We start from the raw sequence: 24,431 nt of genomic DNA, 5'->3' as shown, positions 1-24,431 counted from the left end.
TCACCACAACATGAGGAACTATATTAAAGGGTCGCAGCATTAGAAAGGTTGAGAACCACTGCTCTAAAGGCTAAGCACATGCTAATATACTGGAAGTCATGCCAGAGATCATTATTATAGGTAACTCGTTAGTAAGTCCTTAATAAGTCAACTAACCATCCCCCAAATTAGTTTTGAAATAATATAAAGCTGACTAAAATAAGTGCTATAATATTGGAATACCTAACATGCTATGGGAATCTAGAGAAAATTGTGATTCATTCCTAATTTTAGTGGAGGGCAGAATTATTATAGCCACATGGCCTTCAAGTGGGCCTTCAAGAATGGGCACATCTTGGAAATTATTATGTCTGGTTGATATGACACATATTCAGAGAACAATTATAAAATGTTGATCAATAAAAGAAGAACTGTTGTCCCATAAAAAACAACTCGTAATCCCATCACCTGGGAAAAATACCATTGTTAACAACAATTTTTTTCTATATGCAGAGACATATATATTTATAATATTTATAATAAATGTGCAGTTTTTTTATAACTTCCTCCCCCCAAAAAAAAATAAATAAAATAAATAAATAAATAAATGTGTATGTACAGAAGAGTGTGCATACATACTTTTGGATGGATCATGCCAACCTCTGGGGTCATTTACAATAAATGTCCCAAGTATGACTGGAAAAACCACCAATAGGGGAGTTCACTTAGGACGATCTTCTGTCTCGATGCCTAAATGTGAAACTAATCCCTTTCCCAAACCCAACTGCACAAGTGTGCTAACAGCCTTCTTTCCACTTGAAGCCTCTCAGAAACCAGAGCAGGGGGAATTTGGTGAGAGTAGTACTCTGAGTGAGCCCACCAGCAAACCTGTTTTGAAACACATCAGACAACCATCCGGATATCAATCACCTTTAGCATCAAGTGACTTTCACTGCCATCTCTCCTGAAAACTGCAGTCACCTCCCTCTGACCTTGAATGCACATGAAACACTTCAAGGTGTGTTTTCACCTCTCAATTTCCCAAATTGCTTACCGCTACAGAATCCTTCTAAAGCTTGCCAGAGCGATGCTGATGATAAGAATTATCCCAGCAGGGCTCCGCTTCCACTGCCAGAATTAATGTGATCTATTTAAAGTGCAGCTCACCTGCCACTTAATGCTTGCAGTGTCTGTAATTTAATTTGGAAATATGCACCGATCTCTTGCTGCTTTGAAACAAGGGGCTAATTCTAAAAGTGGGTGAGGGCTTCTGGCTCTCCCAACTTCTGAAAGCCATCTGCCAACCAGAACAAAGAGCCAGGAAGGGGTTACTGAGACTAGCCACCTGGGGCCACTTGTTAACAGAGGACAACTAATAGCTCGGGCCTTTGGCAAAGTTTCTAACAGGCCTCGGCTTTAATTGATGCCAAAAATTCAAGAATTCATGCTCTGGAGTCCAAAGAGGACCAAAACCTTGCCTCAGATTCTACATAAGATTGTGTGACCTTGGGCAACTTATTTTGTTCTTCATCTTCCTCATTATAAAGTGAGGTTTGCTATGAGGGAAAAGAATAAGATAATAAAACATACATGTAAAGCGCTTAGTGCCAAGGCAAACAAACAATATCCCTTTCTTCTGAAAGTAGCACCCCTCTTTCCTAAGGGACTGCGTTCTGTTTGAAGTTGCCTTCTGACACTACAAACCTTCCCTTCCTTACCTAGGTGGACAGGTAACACAGGCTGGGCAATTGCCTGGCCACAGCAGGCCCTAAGCCTTGACACGCCTCATAAGCCCACCCTCATCCAGGCCTTGTTTGATATTTTGCCCATGTGGATTTTTATTGTATTGATCTTGATTTTTTTTAAATATTGAAAGATAGATATTATTTATCTTGCTTGCTGTTAACAAGGTAGCTAGTTAAGAAAGGGAACAAATGGACTCAGACGTTAAGCCTGATTCACTGGGAAGCCACAGCACTCCCAGGCCCCCAGGGAACGCCGAACCCTCCGCCAAGAAGACTTAATTCCAGAGCAGGCAGGAAGAATCTCCCTGGGACAGCCGCTATTGGGAGTTTGAGGGAGGAGTGGGAGAAATTCCTTTACTAGGCACATGGGCAGTAGAAACCAGATGACGAAGCAGAACTTTGAGGAAGGCACAGTGGTGACATAAAGGGCGGCATCTAGCCTGGAAACTCTAAGAAAAGCCTAAGAAGGACTGGGAAAGAGATTGGTTAGTCTGAAAGAAAGCCTGCTCTCTCCCAAGCCTGAGGTAATATAATTCCTGATAGCATGTGTTCACCCATTCGTTGGCGGGTGTAGCATCTGTGGGGCTCCAAGAGCAGGCCTGAGCGCAGCAGGAGCCCTGGGTGATGACATTACAGTATGGGTCCTGACCTTCCTGGTTGACACTTACACTCACTAGGCCCAGGACTTATTCCACAGTGAGATGGAGCTAGGCCACCCGGTTGTAGATGAGACACCCAGCACCTGGGGAATAGTCCTCTGTTTTCACTCCAATAAATCTTACCACTACATCTCATTCTCCTAGGTGTGGGTCCCTCAAATGCTTTTCTCATGGCCGTGGAAGAACCCTATTTCCACTGACAACACTCCCATAAATCTTGTGGCTAAAGTGAGTGCCTGACTGGCTTCATCCCAGTCCCAGTGAAACCAGATACCCACGGGGTCTGGGCTGCCTACTTAAACCAGTTAAGCAGAGACAAGGCTGATTCATATATGACCATTTATTCCAATAATGCCAGCAGTATGGGAGAGCAGCAGGTCATCCACAAAAATCTGCTCTGCAGCCCCCCATAAACCAGCTGCTTATATAGGGTAGGACAAAGATTGCAATGGGGAAGTAGGGATTACAGGCATGATGAAGTAGGCCATACAGATTGGGTTGGGACTCAATTGTGTGGGCATCAAGGTTCTTCAGCTTTCCATGATAACAGGCAGTTCTTGAATGAGAATGGACAGCATTCCAAGGTTAACTCCCAAGCCCAAGGTTGACTCCCAGGTCCCAAGGACATACAATCCCCAGCCAGGTTAGAATGTCCTTTCTTTAACCAGAACAGAGCAATCACAGTTAACAGAGCCTGATTAATATTTCCCATAACCACAGCTAGTCCCCAATATTCTATTTTTGCCCCTAACATCAACCCTGGACACAGCATCTGCCCCACAACCCAGAGTCCTCCCTACAACTTCTACCTGAACCAGTAGAAGTGAGGCCTTATCTCCTTCCAAAACCAAAGTCAGCAAACAATGGCCCAAGGGCCAAATTCAGCCCACCACCTACTTATGTAAGTAAAGTTTTACTAGAACACAGCCGCCCATTTGTTAATATATTATCTGTGGCTGTTTTCCTGCTACAACGGCAGAGCTAAGGACTGTGAGAGACCTATGGTCTGAAATACTATCTCATCCCTTAAGGAGAAGCCTGCCAACCACTATTCTAGAAGTAGGAGCTCTTTTAATCTTGTAAACCTGAAGCTACCTGGGACCATTTTGCCCCTATCAGGGAGAGCAAGCCCACCTAGGAAACCCAACCCAGAGAAAAGTGGGCTCAGAGAGACAGAGAGAAAGATGTGGGGGTGCTGAGCCCTAACCAGCTCAAGCCCTAGATTTCTCAGTTACTTGAATCAATAGGTACCCTTTTTTTCTTTGTCTATGTGGTTTGCTGTCACTCATAACCAGAAGAAGCCTAATGCAGTGAGAGAGGGTATGTTCTTCAATCATCTGACAATCATTTATGGAGACTGACAACAGGCCAGGCACTGAGCAATGCCTGTGTGCGCTGAAGGGGCAAATGCATTGCTCAAAAACAAACAACAACGGCAAAAATAATTGCTCAACAAGAAACAAAAAAAACAACTACAAGGAGCTAGACTCCTTGTAAACAAAGCAAGGCTTTTGTCTCACATATCTAGCCTAGAAGTAGACAGCTGGTTCAAAGGCTTTGTCACAGGCAGAAGCTCCAAACTCTTAACCTTCACCTCACTGTCTCAGAGGACTGTCACCACAATCAAGCCAGAAGAAAGAGGACAAGATAAAGCCAGCTCTGTCACCCTGGGATAAGTAATCCCAGAAAACCACAAGGGAGTGAAGAAAAGAATGTCAAGACTGGCTTAATCACTCACGATCCATTACCTAGAGAAGAAGATCCCACCCACCATCAAAATCAGGTTCTACCAAGCCAAAGAAGAAAGGGGAAACGGATTTGGGGTAGGAAATAGAACCAACATTTCTAGGAACAAAAGGCAAACCAAGTGCTTCAGTATTCTAGCCTGAGACCTATGTGAGCATAGGCACTCCCAAATCCCAGTCACTTCCCACAGCGGATGAGCCCAACTACAAGGTACAAATGCATCGGCAAAGCAGAGCTTCAATAGGACTGTAGCTTTGTCACTTGGCCATCTCCCAACCAGCCACAAGGCTGCCTCCTGGAACTAGAACACGGGGACTATAGTTTCAACATAAACCATCTAAAATAATCTATAATAATAAAGCATAATATGCTAATTAGACCGGATGACTTTCCGGACAAAGCGGCAGCAGTGGCGGCGGCCGAGCCCCTTGCACAAATTTCCTGCATCAGGCCTCTAGTACATAATAAAGATTGGTACAAAATATAGAAACCTGATACTTTTTTGCTTTTTTAAAATTGTAGAATATACATAATAAAATTTATCATCTCAACCATTTTAAGTGTAAAATTCAGTGGCATTAAGTATATTCATCACTACCCATTTCCAGAACTTTTTCATCATCCCAAATAAAAACTCCATAGCCATTAAACAATAACTCCTCCATTTTCTTCTCTCCCTAGCCCATGGTAACCTCTATTCTACTTTCTGTTTCTAGAAATTTGGCTATTCTAGATACTTCACATAAGCGAAATAATACAATATTTGTCCTTTTGTGTCTGGCTACTTTCACTTAGCATGTTTTCGAGGTTCATCCATGTTATAGTGTGTATCAGTACTTCATTTCTCCTTATGATTGAATAATATTCCATTGTATGTATATACCATATTTTTTTATCCAGTCATCTTCCAATGAACAATTTTAATTATTTCCACCTTTTGCCTATCGTGAATAATGCTTCGGATGAACATAGATATATAAGTATCTGTTTGAGTCCCTGTTTTCAATTCTGTTAGGTATACATCTAGAAGTAGAATTGCTGGAACGTGTGGTTAATTGTTTAACTTTTTGAGGATCCACCGAACTATTTTCCACAGAGTCTGCACCATTTTACATTGATACTTTTTTGTCTGTGTGGAGATAAAACTGTCTTTAATTCTCTGCAACTGAAATTAAGTGTTATTAAATTCCCTTTCAGTTAGTTCTTAAACTTAGATAAAACTTAAACTTGCCAATTATAGGTAACTTGCCCATTTCTGTCTTTTTAATTGTGGTAAAATTAACTTAACATAAAATTCACCATCTTAATAATTTTAAAGTACGTAATTCAAAACTTGATACATTTTTAAAGAATGAATAAAGGCACACTAATCTAAAATACTGGATTACTTTGGGAGACTTCAGTAGATTTAAATTTTAAAATTAACATCCCTACTGACTCTATAGAACAAAGGCCAATTATCTTGGTAGGAGTAGATGGAGATCACAAAAATAAAGCAAGGAAAAAAGGATGAGTTGCCACTGACGGCCCGTATGTCACCTGGCTCCTCCCCTACCTCCCTGCTTTCACCTCGTTCCACTCTCCCTGTCACTAACCCTGCTACAGCTTCATTGGTCTGGTTGTTCCTCCAACATGCCTAACCAGCCAAATAGGAGATAATGAGGCCGCCTAAAGATCAGCAACGTAGAAAACCAACCCATCCCTAAAGCCAGAGGAACAAAAGAAAGAGGTAGTGTTACCAGGTAGGGCTGCCAGGCAACAGCTGGACTATGGCAGAGGCACCTGGGAAGGAAAGCGAGGAGAGGAGCACCTGAACAGCAGGCCACATGGGACCTCCACGGACCATGGAGGAAGCACAGACACTGCTGGAGATGCCACCTAAGGCAGAGGTGAGAGGAAGAAATAGTCTAGCTTCCCTCTTCCTCCCACCTTCAAAACTCCATCACCTCCCACTGGCCAAACCAAAATGGAAGACAATGGAAAGAGAGCCTGGGAAATAGAGTCTGCAAAGGAAGGACAGAGAATAAATAAATTTGAGAGCACCAGGCAACAGACTGGTACATGCTTTTGAACTGGTGAACCACCTGGAATTCCTTCCCCCAATAACAGTGTGGCTATTTCCCTCATTTCCTTAGAAATGTCCCCAGAAAGAGGCTGTCTGGCCACTCTGCACAGAAGGGTAAAACCTCCTCCCGTGGCAAACTGCTAGCTGGTCATCCAAATCTACCCTCCCTTCTTCCTGAACCACCAGACAGACTATATTCCCGTACTGCTCTACCAGTTTCCTCTCCCCCAGGTGCCTGTCACAGGCCTGGTTCACTCAATTCTGCCATCTGTCTGGCCCTGTGAGCATCTGAGGTCTGAGTCCCAAACTCTAATACCTCAGGATAGCCCACTTGGCATTCACCAACATTATACAAGAATCTTCAGCAGCTCATTTATTAAAAAGTAGGGATCTTCTCTAGCACCAAAGAAGCAGGACTTTTAAAGTGTCTTGTTTCCCTCTAGGGCATAGTACCCCATCCTCTGCTGAAAAGCCATTTCACGCTATTAGGAGCAAAGCAAAGGACCCATGGAACCAACAAGCTGGATAATTACAATTATGAGGCCAAATCTGGGTCTCAATTTACAACACACCAGGATCAAACACCTTTGAAATAGCCAAAGGTCACCTTCAGCCAAGAGGCAGCAGTCCAGCAATACCAGGTCCTAATATGCTGCTTGGGACAATTTCATGCCCCTTAGTAAATAGCCACTGGCCCAAGCCCTCGGGCTCCCCAGCTGCCAAGGATTCTTCCCAGGACCCTGTGGACACCCCCATAATCTAGCACCTCCCAGGTCAACACAGAAGCTGGTGGGGGACAGTGCTCTGGCTTCTGGCTCCCTCCTTAAGGCCAGCAGTTCCCTAACAGCTGTTAAACATGAAGTAGCTGATTTGCAAATTCACAAATACAACAGAGAAACACAAAGAGAGAACCGAAAACATTATAGGGACCGGAGGGTGGGGAGTTGACTTCCCCTCCATCAAAAGGATGAGCCCAGGGTTCTCCTGGCACATGCAGCTTCCTCCAAAATTAACTTTCTACAGAAATGAAATTGTTACCCAAGGTGAACCAATGAAGCAAAATGTAAATTCTGCTTTGAGTGAAATGCAATCAACCGTTTTCAAAAATCCCCACTGATGATCAAGGAAGTTGGTTTTCTAATTTTACAGATGTGGTATATTAATATCACCTTCTTTTCAATTGACTGTGAAGATGTCCAGAAAGCAGACAGTGGGGCTCGACTGCCCAAGAGAATCAGCAGCATGGCCTGAAGTCTGGGTCCTTGAGTCATTATTCTGAACATAGTTTTTTAGTTAGCAGCAACCTTGCAATACACTGGATGAGCAAGGATGGTCCAGTCCTTGACCATCAAGGGAGATAGTAAAAAAAAAACAGGTTTGGCCCTAACCAGTTTGTCTCAGTGGATAGAGCGTTGGCCTGCGGACTCAAGGGTCCCAGGTTCGATTCCGGTCAAAGGCATGTACCTTGGTTGCAGGCACATCCCCAGTGGGGGGCGTGCAGGAGGTAGCTGATGGATGTTTCTCTCTCATAGATGTTTCTAACTCTCTCTCCCTCTCCCTTCCTCTCTGTAAAAAATCAAAAAAATATATTTTTTTAAAAAACAACAGGTTTGGCCATATGGTCTCAGACACAACTCAGCCTAACAGCAGCCATAAACAGTAGGTACATGAATGTGTGTGTCTCTGTTCCAATAAAACTTTCTTTACAAAACTAGGTCGGGAGATATAGTTTGCTGACCTCTGCTCTGAGTGATCATAAGTCACTCAACATTTGATGTTTAATTTACTCATGAATTCAAATAGGGGGATCCTGATCTTTCAGAGAGCCATTTTTCTGGAAATAATGTGCCATTACCCTATATAATAAAAGCCTAATATGCAAAATGTCCCCTCGACCAGGAGTTCAACTGGGAGTTTGACCAGGGGGCAGGGCCAGCCGGCCAATCACCCACGGCCCCTCCCCCAGCCAGCCCCGCCCCAGCCAGTTGCCAAGGGAAGGGAGGCCCAGGCTGGTAGCCGGCAGCTGGGAGCCGGCAGCTGCTAGGAACCCTACCCATGCACAAATTTTGTGCACTAGGCCTCTAGTCTATATATATAAAAGCCTAAGCAGCCCTAACCGGTTTGGCTCAGTGGATAGAGCGTTGGCCTGCGGACTCAAGGGTCCCAGGTTCGATTCCAGTCAAGGGCATATACCTTGGTTGCGGGTACATACCCAGTAGGGAGTATGCAGGAGGCAGCTGATCGATGTTTCTCTCTCATCGATGTTTCTAACTCTCTATCCCTCTCCCTTCCTCTCTGTAAAAAATCTATAAAATATATTTTTTTAAAAAGATACTATACATCTCCTTTAAAAAAATAAATCCTATATAATAAAAGCCTAATATGCTAAGTGTCTGGTTGTCAGGTCGTCTGTTCAACCAATCAAAGCATAATATGCTAATGATATGCTAAGGCCGCTCAACTGCTTGCTATGACGTGCACTGACTACCAGAGGGCAGACAGTCAACCAGTCACTCTGACCTGCACTGACCACCAGGGGGCAGATGCTCCGACCAGTAGGTTAGCTTGCTGCTGGAGTCCAGCTGATAGGGACTGGGCAAGATGGGCTGGACATGCCCTGGAGCCCTCCCATGGTCCCTCCCCAGCTGGCCAACTTCCCGCACCCCTTCCTGGCCCTGATCATGCACCAGTGGGGTCCCTCAGCCTGGCCTGTATGCTCTCGCAATCTGGGACCCCTTGGGGGATGTCAGAGAGCTGGTTCCAGCCTGATCCCGCAGGCCAAGCTGAGAGACCCCACTGGTGCACGAATTCATGCACCGGGCCTCTAGTAAATAAATAAAAGCCTAAGCGACCAGACGACTGGATGGTAGCTATGACGTGCACTGACCACCAGGGGGTAGACGCTCAATGCAGGAGCTGCCCCCTGGTGGTCAGTGCACTCCCACAGCGGGAGCACTGCTCAGTTGACCAACCAACGCCAGACACTGGGCTCACGGCTGGCTAGCGCAGCTGTGGTGGTGTGAGCCTCTCCCACGGACACTCGCCCTGCGCGCTTCTCCCCTATCCGGACCAGGACTGGGATTGGGACCAGCATTGGGACTGATTGGGTGCAAGCCCGCGGCCGCTTCTCTAGAGAGGCGAGGCTGCGATGACGTGTGGCGGCTGCGTGGTCATGGACACGCTGGTATCACCCTAGGACGGGCGCACACAGACCACAGTGGAGTAGCAGTGAGCCTACCAGGGCGGTGGCAGCAGGCGCAGTGGGGCCGGGATGAGCAGGAGCAGCATGGTGCCTGGGGCTCGGGCTCCTCCCCGGCCTCCTGCCGCTTCATGCACTCTTCATGCTGTGCGGGATCGATGCGACATCTGGCGGGTAAGGCCAGGCTGCTGCGGCGTGGAGGTCCACTGATCCCCACAGGCCAGGCCAAGGGATCCCACCAGTACACGAATCTGTGCACTGGGCCTCTGGTTATTAAATAAAAGTAGAAGCTTAGGAATCACAATCATGAAGACCTGAGTAGAAATCCCAGCTCTGCCACACATTAGCTCTAAAACATGAAGGCATTTATTTCATTCCTTTGAACCTTATTTTCTTCATCTGTAAAATGGGGACACTATCATTCACCATGCAGAGTCATTTCATGAATAAAATGGCATAATGAACATGAAGAGTCTAACAAATCCCCTGGGTCACAGGAGCTGCTCGATATGAGTATCCAGCAAACTCTAAGAAAGCCCATCTGTGTTCAGCCCATTAATCAGAAAGAGCAGAAAACATCCAGGTGTCATTTCCAAGACTGATATGCTAATCACATCTATCCTCCCACTGTGGACCAGGGCATTTGACTATTTTTTTTTTTAAGTTGTCTTACTTTTCTCAATAGTTTAAATTAGATGTTTTGGGATACAAGTAAAAGGCTGAACTCAAAATGGCTTAAAACCTTAGGAAATTTATTATTTTGCATCACTTTAAGTCCAGAAGTAGGGCAGCTCCAGAGGTGGTGAATTCAGTAACTCGGTAACGTTAGGAAAGATCCAGGTACTCCCCACCTCCCTGGGCTGCCTTCCTTGCTGTACTGGCTTTGTCCTCAGATCTGTTCCCAGCAAGGTGGCAAGATCATTGCCACAGCTCCAAGCATCACCGTCTCAGGCAACAATCCAAGGCCATATAATAAGCCTTCTTTTGTGTCTCTGTTTAAATAGCAAGAATCCATCTTAGAAGTCCCTCAGCAGACTTCTTCCTTCTCTTTGGTCAGAACTATCTCATGCCTTTTCCTAAACCAACTACCGGCAGGATAATTCTGATGGCTGGGCTGCTCTGACCCAGATTCACTGCCCTGGGGCTAGCTTCTGACCTGAAGCTCTTGGCCACCCAGCATCTTTACAAAATCAGAGTTCCATGAGCAAGACAGAAGAGACAGAACTGCTGGGTGGGGAACAACCAGTGTCTGCTGTAATTATTCACACTAACTGGAAGGGGACGTTTAAACAAACTGCAGGACCAGACTCTGAAAATGCAGATCCCCTCTCACCATCACCAAATCAACCACTTGTATGGACAAATCCAGTCACTTCTCCAAAAATATGAGGAAACAGCTCGCATGCTGACAGGGCAGACTCTCACTACTGGGGCTTGAATCCTAAAGGTGACCTCATCCCAAGCTTCTCTGGGTCCTTCGCAACCAACTACCTGGGCAATCTGCTCATGGGATCTCCGTTTGGGATGGACGCTGCTTCCCTGGCCCACCAAACATTCGACAAGACAAAGCTGAGTTGATGGCCTATCTGCTTATAATCATGCCTGCCTAACCAACATTTCGTAAGTGAGGGATGTTTAGGACAAAACTCTCCAAGTCAGGAAGAGAAAGAAATCTGAATGCTAAGCCAAAAACAAAAACCAATAAAACAAAACACCAAGCAGACAACAAACCAGAAAATGGAAGATATCTGCAGGCACTGATGGAAATCATCACAAAACTGAAGGAAACTGTCTGCAAACCCCTTCCCAGGCTACAGTTTCTCTCCGGAAGGAAAACGTGGTGCCTGATTTGTAGAACAGGAACTGGAGATGGTCACACACAAGGTGGCACATCTTTCAGCTACGGAAGGTTAGCCTGGATTAGGCCAACTCTCTCACACACAAAAACAGCAACTTTAAAAGCCAGACAACATTTTTTTTTTATTAAAACAAAAGTGAAGGACTAGGAGGGAAGGGAAGTCCATAGACTGAGACCTACATTTAGAGCCTTATTTTGCCCTTGAGGCTTTTCCCTATAGAACTCCTCACATGAAGAGGGAAGCTGAGCTTTCAGTATTCCCACAGGGGCTAAGAGGAAAATTAGGGTTTGGGCATGCTGCGGAGAAAGAGCACTGGTAATCACCTCAAGGATGCAGTTGTGCACTGGACTAAATTGTGTCCCCAAAAAATTCATGTCCACCTGGAACCCCAGAATGTGACTTGATCTGAAAAAAGACTCTTAGCAAATGTAATCAGTTAAAATTAAGTCCTACATGTGGGGTGGGAACTAAATGCAATCTAATTGGTGTTCTTCTGAGGTGAGGGCAGGACACAGAGAGACAGACACAGAGGAAAGGCCATGTGAAAACAGAGACAGAAGCCCTTACTGGTTTGGCTCAGTGGATAGAGCGTCGGCCTGCGGACTCAAGGTTCCCAGGTTCGATTCCGGTCAAGGGCATGTACCTTGGTTGCGGGCACATACCCGGTAGGGAGTGTGCAGGAGGCAGCTGATCGATGTTTCTCTCTCATCGATGTTTCTAACTCTCTGTCCCTCTCCCTTCCTCTCTGTAAAAATCAATAAAATATATTTAAAAAAATAAAAAAGAAAAGAAAACAGAGACAGACATTGGAGTAATACAGCTAGCTACAAACGAAGAACACCAGGGACTGCTGGCGCCAAGGACTGCTGACAACCACCAGAAGCTGGGAACACATGCGGTCTCATAGCATCCAGGAGGAACCAACCCTGCTGACACCTACACTTTGGACTCCTGGCCTCCAGCACTGCGAGAGCATACATTTCTCCCTGTGGTTTTAAGCCACCCAGGGTGTGGAAATTTTGTATGGAAGCTCTGAACAACTGAAAAGCCCAAAGAACTGTATCCTAGAAATAAGGCAAAAGCAGAAATACAGGAGCCCTCACAAATGCGGAAGCCCAGGTGTGAACTGGCCCAATCCTTGACTGAATTAAACTGGTCTCCCTCTACTCTGCCTGCCTGAGAAGGAACAGCAAATCCCCTCTGAAGAAAGATAATACCAGCTCAAGCTTCAAAATCACTCTACAATCCTTCATACCCAACATCTGTATTTGGTCGAAAATACCAGGCATCTACAAAGACAAGAATATATTCAAAATCCAGGAAAAAAAAAAAAATAAGGGATTTCTGGCTATAGCCAAGTGAGATTAACAAATCCCCTCCCAAAAAGCAACTTTAAAACTAGACAACAAAGACAAAAACAACCGTGGAAACTGACTTCAAAGACTTATATCTGAAAGATGTTTACACTCAAAAGCTACTGAATTTTAGATAGGAACAGTTACAAAAGTGCAACAATAAATGTCAACCAACACTCTTATCTCAAGTGTCAAGGGCAATCGGGGGAGATGGAGACCATGGTGAACTAGAGCACTTTTGCCCAACCTACAGAGGGCAGGAATATCAGGCTCCAATCAAAATCAGTAGCACATGTGGGCCCAGAGTCACAGATCTTCAAGTTTAAGAATAAAGTCAGAAATTCATATTTCAACATAATATCTCATATTTTTTAAATGTTGGCAACTTTTTTTAAAAACAAATTTTTATGTATACTGTACAAGGCACCAGTTTCCAAACTCAGTCCCGCACGCACCTTAACCCCAGATGACCAAATGCAGTCATGCCTCTGGCAGACTAAGCACTGAGATTTTCAACAACATCATTTTAGTCATTACTTTTTTCAGCTTTTCTCTCTTCAAAAGGTAATGTTACCCATTTGTAAACAGAGCTAATGCAATAGCCTTGTGGATTAATTCACCCTTATTTACTCTCTCCTGTCACTTTCAACTCAGTTAACTGAGCTAGAGTGGTCTGCAGAGGAGCAACAGTGGGCATCAGACCCAATGCCAGAGGAGGGGGCAGCTGGGAAGAGCCAAGAATTTGACATCAATCTGACCTGGGTTGGAATCCTCTGCTCTGCCATTTACCAGCTGTGGGAACTTGGGCAGCTTATTAACTTATTTGAGCCTCATTGTCATCTACCCTGGAAAGTAATTGCCAAGTTCCCATCAAGCACCAGCTCCAGCAGCTCTGTACCAAGGCCTGGGCTTTGCAGGCACTTTCTCAGGGGGTCCCTACCACAACCTGCAAGGCAGTCTGTTATTAATCTCATTTTGGACATGAGGAAACAAAGCTTGGGGGGAGGGGGTCCCAGAGACCTCATGTGTGACAAGTCACTGAGCAGAGATTTCAACTCTGTCGTGCGGCCCGCCGAGGACATTTATCCGGCCCGCCGGGTGCCGCTGCCTGTCCTGCTTAGCAGCCGACTCATCCCGGGCCCGCAGGGTGCATAGGAATTTGTTCATAGTTTTTTTTAAACTATAGTCTGGCCCTCCAACCGTCTGAGGGAACTGGCCCCCTGTTTAAAAAGTTTGAGGACCCCTGCGAGTCTGATATAAGCTGCTAAGTTACATAAAGGGCCCAGCCAGCAGCCAGCAGGGGCAAAGGAACAGAACGATGCTCATTTCCACCAGATTTCATTTGCTTCACTCTGCCTGAAAGGTCATTCCAGTGGCTTTAACAACCTCAAGAAGCCACTGATCTGATCTTTCCCAGCTCTTAGTTGAAAGCCCACAGCTCCCCCTCTCTCATGAGGCTTTTAATCCACGTTCAACAGCAGGAAAGAGGTTTTCATCAGCCAAGGACTATTCTGCACCGGTGAATGGTTCAATAACACTACCGACAGTGACAGCAAAAGCCCCTGGCAGCCACTCAAGCGCTAACCCAGTTTGGTCTTTCCCTGCTTCTAAGCGTCTAAGAGGCAGCTCAGCACATCCTCCTCAGAGGAAAACAGAGCCAGAGACCCGTTCATCCGCCTCTTAGGGATGTAGGTGCAGAAATCAAGCTTAAAATACAGGGAAGTGGCAAGAACATGTGCTGGAAATACCTTGCAAATGTGTTGGAACCTCTCTGATTATCAGGACCAAGTAACAAAAAGACAAGAATTCTGGTCTGGATGGAATGGAAAGAGCCATTCTTCATGGCTAAAAGGTCAGGGAGCCTTAAGAGGGATGAGATGCAGGAAGAGGTTAAAAGGTAAAAGAGTGTTGAGGAAAGATGGCAATTGGTTAAATATTTATTAGGTTATGAATGGAAGCAGATTTTCACATGAGATTCTCACTGAATCCTCCTGACAAGCCCCCAGATAGACAAGACTACCCTCCTTTACAAGTGAAAACAACTAAAACTCTGAATATTCCAGGGCCCTACCAGACTTAGCCTCACAGTCTGACTCCAAAGCCAAGGCTGCCTCTGCCATGGCCAGCAGCTGCAATTGACTGGATGGAAGCAGAGCCAGAGCCTCGCCAGTGTCATTGAGGCAGCTCCCCCTCAGACAAGAACAATGGAAACGAGGGGACTGTGGGAAAAGCAATGTCCTTGAACAGCTTCTCAACCAGCCCAGAGCCCTCAGCCACCCCACACAGGGCCCCAGGGAAGCATCCTGGACATGAGACAACAGGACTGACATCTGAGGTGACAGTTAGCGGTGATGCTGACGTTTCTCTGAACCAGCCCCGCACGTCCATGACTTAATTTTAAAGGAGGAACCCACAAGCACAGGAGAAAAATCAACAGTGACAGGAATCCCTCTTGCAGCTTCCTCTGACCCCAACAGGAACCACAATACTTTCTGAAGATGAGCAACCGGTGAGATGAACAGGAATCAAAGGTTTGTTGAAGGGCAGAAAAGAAAAGGAAGATACACCAACAAAAAAGAGAAAGAAAGAACGACAAAAGGCTCAGTCGGCAGAGAATTTCCACCAACAACTTCACCAAACACAGTGAGGTGGTTTTTAGCTATGAAAAGACAAAAACTAGCCAAAAATGACACATTTTACACTAATATTATCACAGCAACAAGAAAGATTTGGGAATTAAGGGTAACCACCACAAGCAGAGTCTAAAAGAGCGTGCTCTTTAAAATGGCGGGGGGGCGGGGGGGGACATAGGATGGTTTGGAAGGGTGTTGTTGTTTTTTATGTATGTTTGTTTTATTCATAATTTGTCATGTTTTGGGATACCAAAAGTGATTCTAATGGTTGAATTTAACCTCATCTTCAATCCACTGACCCATTTCATTCAATGACAATATTCATTGTTAAAAGGAACTTAAAACACACATGCACACAACTGCACAGTTTTCATAAAGTTCTATTTCATTCTTGGTGGGTATCACATTTAACAGTAAATACTTTTAAATAATGCCCAGGTGACTGCACGGCTGCAACATTCGTAACTGGATAGATAACCATAACCAATTCAACTAGAAACCAACTAACAAGAAATTGTCTAAATATTTTAAATCTTGTTTGGATCATCAGTATGAGATGGTTTTTATATGATGGGATCCCCTGTAAGATTCAGGCCCAAAGCAAATCCCTCTCAGCAGTGTCCTCATCTGTGCAGTGGAGAACATAAAGGTGCCTACTACTCACAGGGCTGTGGTCAGAACTAAACAAGTTCATTTATACAGAAGACGGACAAAGTGCCAGGCTTGCACTAAATACTTGCAAGTGTTAGCAGTTATTATTATTAGCATTACCTCTGTCATTCAGACATACAGGTGCATGGCGCTTGGGAAATGCTTTGGCAACTTGAAAACGGATGGCAGCAGAACATATACGCTCAGAGACCTGTGTGGTCTCTGCTGCTGTTATTGAAGACAGATTTAATTATGAAATATCATGCTATCCCCATGCATCATATTAAAAAAGATTATTACTTTCCCAGCAACTGCCTCACCACACTGTGAAATAAGCACCTCGCTGCAGGCGTCCGAGCCCTAAAGACTGCAACACGTAGCTCTAGGGATTCCTCACAAAGGATGACTTCACTTAAACTAAGGTGCCAGACAACACCATGACCGACAAGTCAGACATCCTTACACGTGATTTCTGCACCACCACGCCCTGCTCCACCCTACCCCCCATCAGTCCCACACAGTGACTGCCTTGCTCACTATTAAATAAAAATAAACAGAGAGAGGAAAGACAGCATCCTCTGGGCAACCACCTCAGGACGAGCAGTACCTGTTTCTGTTTTGCTGGAGAAGCCGGCTGCCTGTTTGATCGCAGCTGCTGTTAGTGCTAATCCGCGACTCCTCTTCAAGCCATGCTGCAGGACGGCCTCAAACTGGGCACACAGACAGGTCACCCTGTGAGAGAACCAATGATTCATCAGTCCACCTGTGAAGGGAGAGAAACCACCAGAGTGGCCCCGCATCGCCAGGGAGCCACTAAGTCACCAGATGTGAAGGAACCCATGAGACACCTGGATTTACAGGCAGGTAATTGCCTTGGGCCGCTCCACACATCTCTCCCCATGTCTGTTTATTTCACATTTAACTCAGGGAAGCCCACACAGTCCAACCATAATCATTAGACTGGTGGAAGCATAGTAACAATTCACAAGAAACAAGGGAACATGGAATTGGTGCCAGGCAGCAGGAGAGAAAAAAGCCAATTTAAAAGCAAATCCATTTGGTGTGAGGAGGGGTGGGTGTTAATTGTATCCAATTTACACATTTCAACTCAAATTCATATCACAGATAGTTTAAGGAACATGGTTATCTTTTAAGAGATTGAATTCACCAGCCTGACAAATTGGAAACATTGTGTAATTTCATGGCCTGTTACATACAATAAAGAAATAATATGAATTCTGATTCTTGTTCTTTATTTTGTTGTAAGAGGTTACATTTGAAGTCAGATTCAGAGTTAGTGAAATTTTCAATTAAGTTACAATTACTCTGCTTGCTTTTCTACCAAAAAAAAAGTTATAATTACTGTGGATTTAACTGAATTCATTTCTCAATAACCAAAGAAATGTAAGATTCAAGAACATGTTTGCAAGGAGATGAAGTCACAGCAACTACACTCTATTCTTAACAATCCTCCCAGCACTCCTTGGCCCTCAGCCCAATTGGGTCTGTGGACTTCAGAGACCCTTCCATTCACTTGTGCAACAGACATTAAGAAACCCTGAACTTCTATGTGCCAGGCACTATTCTAGGCTCTGATGATACACAAGTGAGACACACAAGGTCTCTGTCTCACCACGTTTGCACAGTTCTAACAGGGAAGACACACAAACAAGTAGGCTAACCAAACCATTTTAGTTGATGAGAACTTTGAAGAAAATAAAACAGGATGAGGTGGTAAATGGAGAGAGGGCAGGAACCAGCTTAAATTATGTGGCCTGAATGGAGGTAACCTTGGAGTTAAAACCTGGATGTGGCAAGAGGCAGCAGGCTGGGCAGAGGGGCCCAGTGCAAAGGCCCTGAGGCCACCACATCCTTTCCAACCTTGCCTAACTGCAGGCATTTCCTGCTCCACCTACCCCCACACCTGTAATAATAACACTCCAAGGGTTTATAGTTCTGTGGGTGGTAAAATATTTTCATACCACGGATTCATTAGCTCCTCTCATCATATTATGATATAGGTATTATTATCTCCATTTTACACATAAAGAAACTGAGGCTTAAAGACATTTAAGAGACAGCATACATAAAGTACGTAATTAGCAGCACCATCTGTACTCCAGCCCTCCCCACCCCCATGCTGATACCAGCTAGTTTCTACTACACCCCATAGCACCAAGACAAACATGCTTTATTCTAATGACAAAAGACCTCTCCCTCATAAACCCAACCTTTACTCAGGTCATCTGTCTACACCAGAAAACTCTAGCACAGATTCAGCAAATACCAACATTTTTCTCTCAATTCTGTGCCTGTGACACACATCACTAATCCACCCCAGCATTCTGGGTTACTACTGCCAATGATCAAAGCTGGCTACTGTGGTAAATGTGACCAAAATGACTTCTCCCCTAGGGAGATCTTAATTGACCTGGATTTGGGTTACAAATCAAGGAGAACACACATGTCCAACTTCATGAATCTATAGTCCTTTAGCTTGTGGTGAGCACATTATAGGTGCTGATTTATAACCATGTCACCTTAAGGTTTTTCATTTCTTCTCACCTTTTTTTTTTTTAATCCTCACTAGAGGATATTTTTTCCATTGCTTTTCAGACAGAGTGAAAGGGAGGAAGGGGGAAGGGGGGAGAGAGAGAGAGAGAGAGATCAACTGGTTGCCTCCCACATGTGTCCCCCACTCCCCAAACTGGTCAGATTGAAACACAACCAAGGTTATGTGCCCTTGACTAGGAAATTGAACCTGCAACCCTTCCATGGGCCAATGCTCCAACCACGGAGTTAAACTGGCCAGGGCTTCTTCTCATCTCCATTCAGTTACATGGTAATTCCTCACAATGAAAGGGGCACCCACTTTGTGGAGATCTCTCTTCTCATCTTAGGCTCTCCTGTTTCCAAGAATGCTCTCTGGCATGACTGTGGGGGGTTGGCCCTCCATGGCATTTATCAGCCTAACTTTCATTATACAGACATTAATGAATTGGGGCATGTTTTTTAATTAAGTGGGGCACTTTAATCAACAGTGAATGTTTTAATATTTTCAAAAAGCACCAAGCAAGGAAATCACTTTTAAGTTTTTAGGGCATACAGCTGTTTCCCAGAGGAATGGATAAATAAAAGGTGGTGTATCAATACAATGGAATACTATTGGCGACAAAAGGAATAAAGTACTGACACATGCCACAACATGGATGAACCTTGAACATACGATGCTAAGGGAAAGAAGTCAGAAGCACATATCATATGATTCCACGAAATGTTGAGGAAAGGTAAATATATAGAAACTGAGTCCATTAGTAATTGCCCATGGCTAGGAGTGAAATCAAGGATAAACTGGCACCAGGGAACTTTGGGGATAATGAGAATGTTGTTCTAAAACTGGATTGTGGCAATGGTTACACAATTCTATAAGTTTACGATTTTAAAAAATCACTGCATCGTATACTTACAAAGTGCAGATTTTTATGGTATGCGAATTAGACTTCAATAAAGTTGTTTAAAAAAAAAAGAAACTCCCCTCAAGGTCTCAGTAAGGGTTTGATGAAGGAGTGAAGGAATTAACAAACGAAAAACGAAATAACGTCCTCCTGCTGAATGTAAAAGTATCCACCAGCACAGCTGGACACGGCACGAGCTTAACTAGTTCACTGATAAAATTCTGCAAGCACTGGTTTTCCTGAGCGTTGTCCTATATTTCAAGACTACTTAACCTGCCACATTAGTCTGTAATGAGATTCCGGAGAATACTGTGCTTTTTATTATGGCAATCTGTGCTTTTTTTAGAACAGACAGGATCAGTAATAAATGCTGCATTTTTACGAACTGCATCACATTAACCTTGTGACAGAAGGGTATATTTCAAATTAATCCTTTTCCTACGTTACAGCTTTACTGGAACCTTTTGGGAAAAACTAAGTATAAGCATGAAAATGGACTAGATTACCCACAAGTGGAAGCTCCAATGTCACCTGGAATGGAGTCGCTTGGACCCATGAAAATCAGTCAACTAATCGCATTAGCCACATCTCAGATTTAAGACAGTACAATTATCAACTAGCCTTGCTAAAGCAAGGCCATTACATGATGATCATTTGAAATGGACCATGCCCTACAGTTATGTTATATAAATTAAATTTCTAAACGGTTCACACCCTTTAAACCATGAATTTTACTGGCAGAAATCAATCCTAGGCTATAGTCTACAAGTCAGACAAATATTTAAGAAAAACAATGCAACAGCCCTAGCCAGTTTGGCTCAGTGGATAGAGCATTGGTCTGCGGACTGAAAGGTCTCAGGTTCGATTCCAGACAGGGGCACATGCCCAGGTTGCGGGCTCGATCCCCAGTGGCGGGTGTGCAGAAGGTAGCTGATCAATGATTCTCTCTCATCATTGATGTTTCTGTCTCTCTCTCCCTCTCCTTTCCTCTCTGAAATAAATAAAAATATATATTTAAAAATAATAATAAAAATTTAAAATAAAAGAGGGAAGTTTTAAAAAAAATTCTGAAAGGCTCTGGCCAGTGTGGCTCAGCTAGTTGAGCATCCTCCTGTGCATCTAAAGGTCACTGGTTCAATTCCTGGTCAGGGCACATGGCCAGGTTTCAGGTTTTGGTCCAGGTGCATACGGAGGACAAACAACCAATGTTTCTCTCTCATCTCTCTCCATCTCTCTCTCTCTCTCTTCCCCTCCTCCCTGCTTCCCTTTCCCTTTAAAAATCAATAAAAACATTTATTTAAAAAGTACTGTACAACCATTACCTCTAACTAGCTCCAAAATGTTGTGGGTGTATGTGAAAAAATTAAGAGCTACTTGGTAAAAGAATTACTGGTGATATCTTTCTTACCTCTATGCCTTTCTGAAATTAGCACTTTTTTCTAAAACAAATATTTTAAAAGAATCCACAACTCAAGAACCAGAAATACTGCTACCTTGAGCTACAGATAAAGAATGAAGAATTATGGTTTAAAAGCTATGGTGAGGAAAAATCATGCAACTATTTAAAATATTTATAGAGAATTTGAAACAGCAATTTTTTAAAGCTTGGATTATAATGATACATAAAAAAAGCAGATCTATAAAAAGTTACAAAAATATTTCTAACTCATGAATAAAAAACATTACAATTCAAAAAACTATAGCATTAAAAGTTGATATTTTCATGTAGACAAAGTGGGAGAGGAGAATTACATATACAATATTAAAAAATTAAAATAAATCATATTTTTAACATGAAAGATACAAATCCTATATGAAGAAAACCATAATATGTTCTTTAAAAAGTATAAAGATCAAAATAAATAGAAATGACACTTTTGTAAATGGAAAAATTAAAATTAAAATATCAATTATTCCCAGATTAATGTATAAATTTAATACAATTCCAACAATAATCACAAGGCCTTGACAATGTGGCTTTAGTAAAAGGATAAACAAATTGATGGAGCAGTACAGAGACTCCCAAATATCCAAATAAATATGAAAATATGTTATATATAATAATGGTAGCACCTCAATTCTAATGGGCAAGAGTGGGCTACTTAATCAGTGGCACTGACACCAGTAGCTATAGGGCTGAAAGAAAATAAGAGTAAACTTCTATCTCAAAGCACAGACAGAACTAAATTCCAGGCAGATCTGCATCAAAAAAATAATAAAGTGTTAAAATAATGGAGAAAAATACAAAAGAATCTCAGGACAGGATACTCTAAAACCAAAATTTTAAAGGTTCATAGAATTAATTACATAAAATTTTTAAATTTCTACATAGCAAAAGATATCACAAATATGACCTAGGCAGAATGACTCAGTGGATAGAGTGTCAGCTCAGAGACGGAGGGGTCTTGGGTTCAATTCCCAGACAAGGGCCCATATGTCAGTTGCAGGTTCAATCCCCAGCCCTGGTCAGGGCGCGTGCAGGACGCAACCAATCGATGTCTCTCACAATCAATGTTTCTCTCTCTCCCTCTCGCCCCTTCTCTTCCACTCTCTCTAAAAATCAATTGAAAATATCCTAGGGTGAGGATTAACAAACAAACAAACAAATAAAAAGATATTACAAATATAGTAAAACAATAAATGACAGACGGAGAAAATATTTACAGCACATATAACTGAAAAAGAATTAATAGTTATAGTACATGAAGGGCTTTCTACAAATGGATAAGAAAAAAGACAAGAAACTCAAAAAATAAAATAAAAAATTAAGGAAGATGAACAAACCACAAAAGAAGGAAATATAGTTGGCCAATAAACATATGAAAAGATATTCAACCTTACTAATGGCCAAGAAAGTACCACAATACTAAGAAAGCAATTTAGGACAATCATTTTTAAAACTACAGATCTAGCCCTGGCCAGCACTGCTCAGTGGTTAGAGTGTCAGGCAGAGAGTCGTGGGTTCGATTCCCGGTCAAGGGCACATACCTGGGTTGCCAGACCGATCCCTGCCCCTGGTTGGGGTGCATGTGGGAGGCAACCAATCAATGTGTCTCTGTCACAATGATGTTTTTCTTTCTCTCTCTCTCTCTCCCTCTCCCACCCTCCTTCCCGCCCCACCTCCTTCTACTCTCTCTAAAAATCAATGGAAAAAAATATCTTCCGGTGAGGATTGAAAGGAGGGAAAGAACTTTTTATAAAGGATAATGAAATTCATTAGCAATCAAGGAAATGCAAATTAAAGTAACAGTGAGCCACAACTTTTTACCCATCTGACTAAAATCACTTCAAAACAACACTCAAAACTATTCTTAGCAAGAAAGAAAAAGGGCAGTCTCCTGCACTGCTGGTAGAAACTTTTAGAAAAATACCTGACCACAACTACTAAAAATAAACACACATTTTCTTTGACAAAGCAACCCAACATCCTGGAAATGTAAGCTAAAGAAATAAAACCCTCAAAATATAAGAAAAGATGCTCAATGATGTCTATTGTTTCATTGTAGTAGTAAAAATTGGACACCAAGTATTACTTCATAGGCAACTGTTCGTACATCTGCATTGTATAATATAATGCAGCCCTTTAAAAATAATTATTAGAACTGTAACTTGGAAAGATTTGGACAGGGTAATGCTAAGGGAGATAATACAGATGCAGAACATTTATATACATAATTCAAGTTTCATAAAACACTGGCAATAAAACGTGTGTGTGTGTGTGTGTGTGTATACATGTATATTTTATTTTTAAGAGACTATAAGAACATGGGGGAGGGAGGCATAAAACAAATAATTCCTCATCATTAACTTCAGTTATCCAAAGGGAGGAAGAAGAACATATGGTAGCGAATAAAAAGACCAAAAAAAAAGTAGACAAAAAAATAAACTTGATAATAGTGAAAATTCGCAAGGCAGTAGTTTTCAAGATACTGTAAGTATAAAGGTTAGAGGACAGCCAATAGGCATGTAAAAAGAAATCAAATGAATGTTCTACTGGTAAATCAAAGGGGAAAGAGCATAGAGAAAAGCAAGAGTCCTAGATGCAGGAGTGAGTAAATGGGAAATGAGGACACATAAAAGTGACACTAAGTCATTGGCCAATATCTCCAAGTTTGACTGGAGTCCATAGCCTAGGAGAAAAAAACTCCACACCAAAAGCTTGCTTAAAAAAAAAGAAAAAGTTCAAAACAACACACATATGTCCTAATTTCTGGCCACATCCAGCACCACTCAGTCTTATCAAGGCTCAGTCCTAAGGCTTCTCAATCCTGTGTCTTCCCCCAATACAACCACTTCCACTGCACAGCCACCTCTCACTGCTCTCCTAGACCCATCTCAACCCCCTGGCATCCTCAACAGAAGCTAGCCTCCTGAAATGTAAAGTCATGTCCTTATCTATCTTTGTTTCTTACTTATCCACACCACACTTTGCTATGTGTATACAGTACATGACACGATTTTAGGGGAAACAGAGATGAACAATTTTTACGTTAATCATTTCAATGTGTAAAGATAAAACTGTAACCAGCCATCAATCTTTGAAGTCAGTGATGGTATTATGACAAGACCAGAGTAGACAAGTCCTTGATATTCCACCTCGAGCCAATCTCTGGCTCAGATAGTATACAGATATGGCAAAAATTGTGAAAATAGTATACAAATAGCCATAATTTAAGAAATAATACTCTGCCCTGGCTGGGTGACTCAGTTGGTCATACTGAGAGATTGGGAGTTTGATTCTGGTCAGGGCACAAACCTAGGTAATGGGTTTGGATCCCTGTGAGGCAATCAATTAATGTTTCTCTCTCCCTTTCTCTCTCTCTCTCTCTCTCTCTCTCTCTCCCTCCCTCTCCCTCTCTCTCTCTCTCTCTCTCTCATCCCCCTCCCTCCCTCCCTAAAAAAAAATCAGTAAAACATATCCTCGATGATTTATTTTTAAATAAATAACACCCTAATGAATGAAGTTCAAAACTTCCCCATGACAGCAAGAGAAGAATCTAGTAATGACTTTCCAGCCAATCCCTCAACATACAGGGCACATCATCTACGATACCGCCGATTTCTTGTACATCCCTGTACCTTCAC

At 43.0% G+C, this 24,431-nt stretch overlaps 1 protein-coding gene across 5 annotated transcripts in view; it reads right to left on the bottom strand.

Annotated features, from left to right (window-relative positions):
- SNX29 (sorting nexin 29) overlaps positions 1-24,431 on the bottom strand; it is a 580,852-nt gene that overhangs the window by 514,250 nt on the left and 42,171 nt on the right. For all 5 annotated transcript variants that reach the window (XM_080678985.1, XM_080678988.1, XM_080678984.1 and 2 more), the window contains one exon: positions 16,499-16,623. In XM_080678985.1, coding sequence (XP_080535111.1) covers positions 16,499-16,623 — 125 coding nt within the window. The remainder of the gene's footprint in view (positions 1-16,498; positions 16,624-24,431) is intronic.

Source organism: Plecotus auritus (assembly GCF_963455305.1).
Source record: "Plecotus auritus genome assembly, chromosome: 7".
Taxonomy (NCBI): Eukaryota; Metazoa; Chordata; class Mammalia; order Chiroptera; family Vespertilionidae; genus Plecotus; species Plecotus auritus.
The sequence above is the reverse complement of the archived record's forward strand: the minus strand, read 5'-3'. Positions and strand labels throughout refer to the sequence as shown.